The 6,919-nt window shown below is 41.6% G+C and overlaps 2 protein-coding genes across 2 annotated transcripts; both read right to left on the reverse strand.

The window, feature by feature from the left end:
* Positions 1 to 349: 349 nt before the first annotated feature.
* On the reverse strand, positions 350 to 2,898 carry hmx4 (H6 family homeobox 4). Its single transcript, XM_028454229.1, has 2 exons — positions 2,566 to 2,898; positions 350 to 1,246 (listed from the first exon to the last, which is right to left on the reverse strand). Exons 1-2 carry the CDS (start codon positions 2,771 to 2,773, stop codon positions 693 to 695), a joined length of 762 nt encoding a protein of 253 aa, XP_028310030.1. The 5' UTR covers positions 2,774 to 2,898; the 3' UTR covers positions 350 to 692.
* A 1,147-nt stretch (positions 2,899 to 4,045) lies between these two features.
* hmx1 (H6 family homeobox 1) lies at positions 4,046 to 6,601 on the reverse strand. Its single transcript, XM_028454228.1, is given in 3 exon segments — positions 4,046 to 4,301; positions 4,303 to 4,774; positions 6,149 to 6,601. Coding segments are annotated over 3 exon segments (876 nt in total). The 5' UTR covers positions 6,435 to 6,601; the 3' UTR covers positions 4,046 to 4,183.
* Between the last annotated feature and the right edge of the window lie 318 nt (positions 6,602 to 6,919).

Raw genomic sequence — 6,919 nt, forward strand, 5'->3', positions numbered from 1 at the left:
ATCTGTATAATTAAGTTTATTAGTGTTGCTTATTGTTTTCTGCCCCAAACTTCTAGAAATGACTCAAAAAAAAAACATATTGTGTTTTCTTTACATTCGTAGTATTAGCATTCAATTATTAGAGCTATATATATATATATATATAAACAACAAAAACGTCATCCTCAAAATAGAGAAGCAGTGCTGTGAAATACATTTCTTGAATGAAGATATTTTTAATAGCAGTTTTAGTAGAAGTTTTAATGTGTTTCAGGTGAAATAATATAAAAACTATAGAATAGTCAGAAAAAAAGAAACATGCGCAAAAAACATAAAATGTTAATTACATTCATTTTAAATACATATAGATAAATTTCATGTAATTCAAAAAATCCTTTATGATACATGGAACGCATGCAAACTGGCTATAATGACTTTGGTGGCTTCGGCTGCTGGAAATAATACAAATGTATAATAATGATAATAATAATAATTAAAGAAAGTATATTGTAGCGACAACAACAACCCTGAAAAATAAATAAAAACCGTTTATGTGATATGTAAATAGATTTCCTTTCTGCCGTTTTTCGAGTTTTCCTCCACAGTTTTAAGTCTGTGCTGTTGGATCCAACGTCTAAACGCTTTAAATGCTTGAAAACTTGGCAACACACCATCAAACAGTGTCTGTTCGTGGAAAGGGCGTTAAATGCACATCATACGTCCCCGTCGTACAGGCTGAAGTACTTGCTGGCGTTGGAGAAGCAGAGGTAAGGCGTGCTGCTGCCCGGGTACATGACGGGCAGAGGCATGGGCACCAGGCACCGGCCCAGCAGGTTACTGTCCTTGTACAAGGCCGGGAGCTGGCCCACCACCACCGGCTTCCCACTCTCACTAAAGTCACTCACTGGCCCGTCGATTTCTGTCGATATCTGTCGTTTCAACTTATTCCTGCGGTTCTGGAACCATATTTTCACCTGGGTCTCCGTGAGCTGCAGGGAGCTGGCCAGGCACGCACGCTCCGCGCTGCTCAGATAGCGTTTCATGTCGAAGGTAGACTCCAACTGGAAAATCTGTCTCTTGGAGAAAATGGTGCGCGTTTTCTTTTTCGTGATCACTTTGCTCTTCTTGCCCCCCGGGCTCCCTGCTTTGAGAGGGTCCGATGCTGCGGTGGTGGAGCCGCTGTCGTCGCAGCTGCTGTCCCCGCTTTCAAAGTGCGCAGAGTCGGCCGCCTTCCTATGGATGCTCAGGTCAGAGTCTGTCATCAGCTCTGCAACAGAAAGCACACATTGTTCTTACTGAAGGGAGAGTAGCGCTGGGCGATATGGACCACAACTCATGTCTCTAGATTTTTTTTCTCAACATGGCGATATAGCCTCTGCGACCTAGGTTCCCAAAGTGGGGTACTGGTACCCCCAGGGGTACGCTAATAAAAATTAAAAATAGCATGACAACATTGAAAACTAGAATATAAATAGAGCAGTAGGCAGGAGCCTCTATGCATTGCCACTGATTAAACATTGGCCTCTGGAAAAGTAATAATTCTAAATAAGATGTTTACTTGTGTGCTTATATATTATTGTAATTGTTTTTTATGACATTATTTCTCAACAGGATTGGTAAAATTCACATTGTATATGAGATTACATTATTATGTTTTTAAGTGTGCAGGAGCAGAGGACATGACTTCAGGTTAAATGTCTGAAGTAGTACGTGACAGGGAATAGTTTGGGAACCACTGGGCCCTATACGATATAACTCTCAATCATTTTAATTCGGTGTTAAATTTGCTGATGCAAAATGCCACACAGGCACATTTATTAACAAGCAGCTGCACAATATGTGCCACTTTTGGCTTTTTCTCCTCTAAGGGACAGCACGTGTGAGTGAGTTCGGTAGTGTAGCTTGTTTAGGGCAGTGTTTCTCAAATGGGGGTGCGTACTGGCACCACAGGGGGTACTTAGAGATAAGGTGGGAATTTAACAAATAAAAACATTAAAAATATGGGGTTTTATAACATTTATTTTTAGTTAAAAATGATAGTCATAATAATGATGATGGATGATCTTCATGAGAACATGAACTGAAAACACACTGCTCAGTCTTAGTCCCACAAAAACCATGGAAATGAATCTATTCCGGGGCACATACTGTTTCATTACACTTATCTACAATGGGATTCTTTAAATGTGTTATCATTAATTCCATCATCATGCTCTATAGTGGTTTTTTTCGTAGAATTCTGAGCAAAATGTTGTAGTCGGAGAAATGGGGGTACATGGATTCAGAAATAAAATCAAGGGGTACTTGGGCCAAAAAGGTTTGAGAACAACTGCTTTAGGGGTTCTGGGTTAGAAGAACAGACTCAGAAATCCATCCAACTGTGCTTTTCATGCTCTTCTGAGGAGTGGAGAAAGCAGCGACTCTTAAAACAAGTATTTGATACGAAATAAGCTATATATCGATATTGTAATTTTCTACATTGCCAAAATAGAAAACTTGATATATCTCTAATCTCGATATATTGAGCTCTCATGCAGAGCTGTGAAACACTGTAACCGCACAGTGCACACTCTGAAACGCTCTTACCGCTGCCGCTGAGCCTGCTCTCCGGCTCCTTCTGCCGCTGACCGCCTTTCTCCTCCGTGCGCACTTGGAACGCGTCTTTACGCACGGCCGTGTCCCGGTCATCCTGCCGTGCCGCGGGGCTTCTCCCGCTCGTCTTCAGGTTGAGGATGCTGTCAATGGTGAATTTCAGAGAGGCGCTGGGTCGACATGGCACTTCTGCTTTGTTCATATTCTTCAAGGCGTTCGTCTTTATGGTTGTTTTACGTCCTCGTTTGCAGCTCGTCCTTAAACTCGAACCTGGATCGCGGGGCTCGGCACTGACGTGTAAGATGGTCCACGCACCATAGCGGCAGCACACACTGCTGGGCAGGCTGAGCTCCGGCTGCGCCGCACAAGCAGGATGGAGCACTTCAGCGTTTCTGATTGGTCCAAAAGATGGGTCAGTGCGGACCAATAGCAGCGTGACGGTGTCTGCGTGCGTGTGGTTATAGGCTATATTTGTTTTACTGGTTTTACACATCATTAATGGAACGCATACGGATATCAAAAACATCTGATACAGGATTTTATTATAATAAAACACTGATGTTTTTTGTTGTTGTTTTTTTTCCCCCTTTTGTTTGAACCAGATTCACTTTTTACAAGTTGAATGCACGGGCCTTATTGTGTGTGCAGTCTAAATAGTTTACATACATTTCATATAAATATTGTAAAAGTCCATCCATCCATCTATTCATTATCCATCTATATACTCAGGGTCAGCTCATAGTGAGTGTATCACAGGGTACACCCTAAACAGGACGCCAGTCTGTCTCAGATTATAAAAGTCCATTAGAAAAATTCACTTAGGTTCCCTTAATTTATGTCGTCATCCCCTGTAGAGACTTTTACAGCACTTAAGCCATTAAATGTGCTGTTATATCCTGTTATGAATTATTCTTTATACATTACATAATATTTGTTTTTTGTTTTTTTTTCTTGTTACCTTTATATATATATGTATTTTTTATATGTTGCTCTTACATTGCTTCACATTATTCAGGAAAGAAAATAACTTCAAAAAGACAAACATGCTTCTATATATATATATATATATATATATATATATATATATATATATATATATACACACACACACAACAAACTTGATTTGAAGTCTAATTATATGTTTCCTTTGGTGTTCGTTAAAAAATGTGATAAACATGTTGGGATAAATAAATTAAAAATCAATCAAATAAATGAGCATACGACTCTCAAAGCAAGCATAGAAGTGAACTTCCTTTGATTAAAGTTTTTCTTTGTGTCATATCTAGGTTAATATATGCATTTAACCCACTGTTGTAAACTGTAAACGTTTGGTTTCAAGAAACAGACAAGTCATTTTGGTGATTTTTTTTTTTTTTTTTAATAATGTGAAAAAGTGACAAAGTTGGGGAAAAAATCGTGTCTTTAAATAGAAAAGTTTGCAAAAATAGCATGTGTAATCAAACATACATGATGGATTAACAGAGACATGGAGAAGATTCCATTGCCAACATTCATGGCTTATTGCACGGTTAATATTTAACGGGTGATTTTATTATTTTTTAGGTAATAAACAGCTTAATAATAGTGTCATGGCTCTGATGTATAGGAGTCTTTACACTAAACCGGTCATCTGGGACCTTAACACGCTCATGGAGTGCGCGAACGATGACAGTGGGTAGTGGATGGAGCTGGAAAAAGCCGCGTGTCCGCTCAGGTTAAAGCCCAGAGCCAGGTGAGGGTCCTTCGTGGTACAGGATGGGGACCCTGACAATCCTCTGGCTGGTGCTCGGGATGTGCACGGTCTCCAGGTCCGCTGCCAGCTGTCTTTTCCACTTGTTCCTCCGGTTCTGGAACCAGATTTTCACCTGCGTCTCGGTCAGGTGCAGCAACGCGGCCAGGGCGGCTCTCTCAGAGCTGCTCAGGTACCGCTTCACATCGAACGTGGACTCCAGCTGGAACACCTGGCTGCGGCTGAACACTGTCCGGGTTTTCTTCTTACGGGCGGCACACGGCTCGGATGGTGCGTCCTGCTCCGAGCGTGCGTCAACGGCGCTCTGTGCGTCTTCGCTGTCATCCGTGACGTTGTTGTCGCCCGTTTTTCTCTCATTATCGTCACTACATTCACTCGTTGCTTCAGACACTGCGGGGGAGCCTCTGTCATTGGTTAATACTGGGCCACATGGTTCATAGGAGCTCCTCGGACCTGAGAAACAAAATAAAACAACAGTTTAAACAATTATGTGGACTTTTTGGGCTTTCAAACACAACACGTTTAATATACAGTACAGATCATATCATTGTGAGTTGATAGAGTGGAGACTAGAGCTGAGGCGATATGAACCAAACTCACTTCTCAATATTTTTTTTCAAAATGATATAAATCTCAATATATATATATATATATATATATATACTTAAAGTCTTATCTATGTAGAAAAACAATCTGGGTTAAATTTGCTGATGCACAGAGGTATATTTATTGACTAACAATAGTGTCACTCTTGCTTTTTCTCCACTAAGGGACAGCACGTGTGAGTGAAGTTTTCAGTGTGGGTTGTTTAGGGAAAGGTCTAGGTTAGGATGCACTCAGCAATCCATCGAACTGCACTTTTCATGCTCTTCTGAGAAGTAGACAATACAAGCTATAAAATAAGTTTATCCTTATAGGAGATATTGCAATTTTCTATATCTGTCCAAAATTAAAATCTCGATATATCTTGGATGTCGATGTAATGCCCAAGGCCTATGGAGACCTTATTAAATTTCATGTCTCATTGGAATGTTCAAGCCCACGCTGCATGCTGTGTGATTCAGAATCGGAATGAGAAGTACATCATTTATCCCAGGGAAAATTACTTTTGTCACAAAGACTCAAGAAATATTACAAATGAAAACAATTAACACTAAACCAAAAAGGAAAACGTCCACAATTAAGTCAAAGACAATATTCAATCAATATTAGGCTACAAAAGTGAGGCGACTGGGGGGAAAAAAAGTTATTTGCAGAATGTTTAAATCTAATTTTGTATTGAATACTATGATTTATGGTCACATTTACTCTGCAAACCTGGAGGGGCACTGATCAGCTTGGGCGTGAATGGCACAAATGAAGTAACACTAAATAAATGTAGGGCCTACGTAAAGTGTCACGTTGACGCGCAGAGCCAATGAACCACCGGTGATCGTCATCATCATCTGGGTGTTTGTGGGAAATTTGCGTGCGTGAATCATGCACTACTGTCACTGATCTGATGTTGACATTCAGGATATAATAAAAGCTCTTTTCAAACTCTAGGAACAATGGCGCATTATATCTGGCTTTTTAATTAATTAATTGTAACATATTGTATAATTGTTTATTGTAAATAATATAATAACTGAGAGATGGTGAATTTGTCAGTTTGGTTTTCATTCATGCGTAATTTGGACGAGTGACCCAGTTTTCCTTGTGCTTTCATGTGTGTGATAAGCGTCCCAACATCACGGTTACTGTTCAGTTTGATATATTTAGATTTAATTATTCAATGTTTTTTTTTTTTTTTTTAGTTTAATTTTTTCATTGTTTGTCGCTACTCACATTGCGATGGTTCGACACCCCCCAGGTGTAAGACGTTCCCACCACGGTTCCACTGCAGCGGTGAGCCCGTGCTGCAGCCCCCGGGCCCTGGAGCTCCTCTGCCGTCCTGCAACGCGTCTGAATTTCGCTCCTCGGAGTCCGTGTCTGAACAGCCACTTTCCACGAGTCTGGAGCCGTGCTCTGTCCTCCCCCTGCTCAGCAGATTCTCAATAAAAAACGAGGACGCCTTGGAACCAGATGGTCTGAGGTTCTCCGTCACATTTTTCTGCATTTTCACCCCAAACATGCGGTGCGTAATTACGCACAGAAACCTCCGCGAATCCTCACTTTTCCCATGTACAAAGATGATCCAAATTCCAACATTTCATTCCCAGCCTTGCTTCCTCAGACCAGCAGCCATGCTCGGGGATCTCCACGGTGGCTGAGAGGAAGCGGAGCAGCGGAACGCGCACTGAGCCGAGAGCACGCAGCGATTGGACGAGCGCGGAGCGATGGGGGGGTTTTCCAAAGAAAGAGGAATTACGGTCTCATGCGTCAGCTGCTGATGGTGCGTGCATGCATGCGCGCGTTCACAGGCCAGTCCTCTCGCGGCCACAGACGAGCACAAACCTCTGTCTGTGGAGCAGTGAGCGTTGTGTGGGTCATTTAGCAAACTGGAAGCAGCGAAATGAGGTCCAGGCAGTCAATTCTGACCTGGAAGCTATGCCTGCCTTGACCTTTGATTATATTTTTAAGCTTCTACAGCACCTGTGTCAAACTCACGGCCCGGGG

The sequence above is a fragment of the Gouania willdenowi genome, chromosome 1, assembly GCF_900634775.1.
Source record: "Gouania willdenowi chromosome 1, fGouWil2.1, whole genome shotgun sequence".
In the NCBI taxonomy this organism is placed as follows: Eukaryota; Metazoa; Chordata; class Actinopteri; order Blenniiformes; family Gobiesocidae; genus Gouania; species Gouania willdenowi.

Bases quoted from the DNA above. Each gene is read 5' to 3' on its own strand.
- hmx4 (XM_028454229.1), bottom strand. From the start codon at position 2,773: ATGAACAAAGCAGAAGTGCCATGTCGACCCAGCGCCTCTCTGAAATTC. The intron at 1,247-2,565 runs GTAAGAGCGTTT...TTTCTGTTGCAG, and splicing joins GAGCAGGCTCAGCGGCAGCG to AGCTGATGACAGACTCTGAC.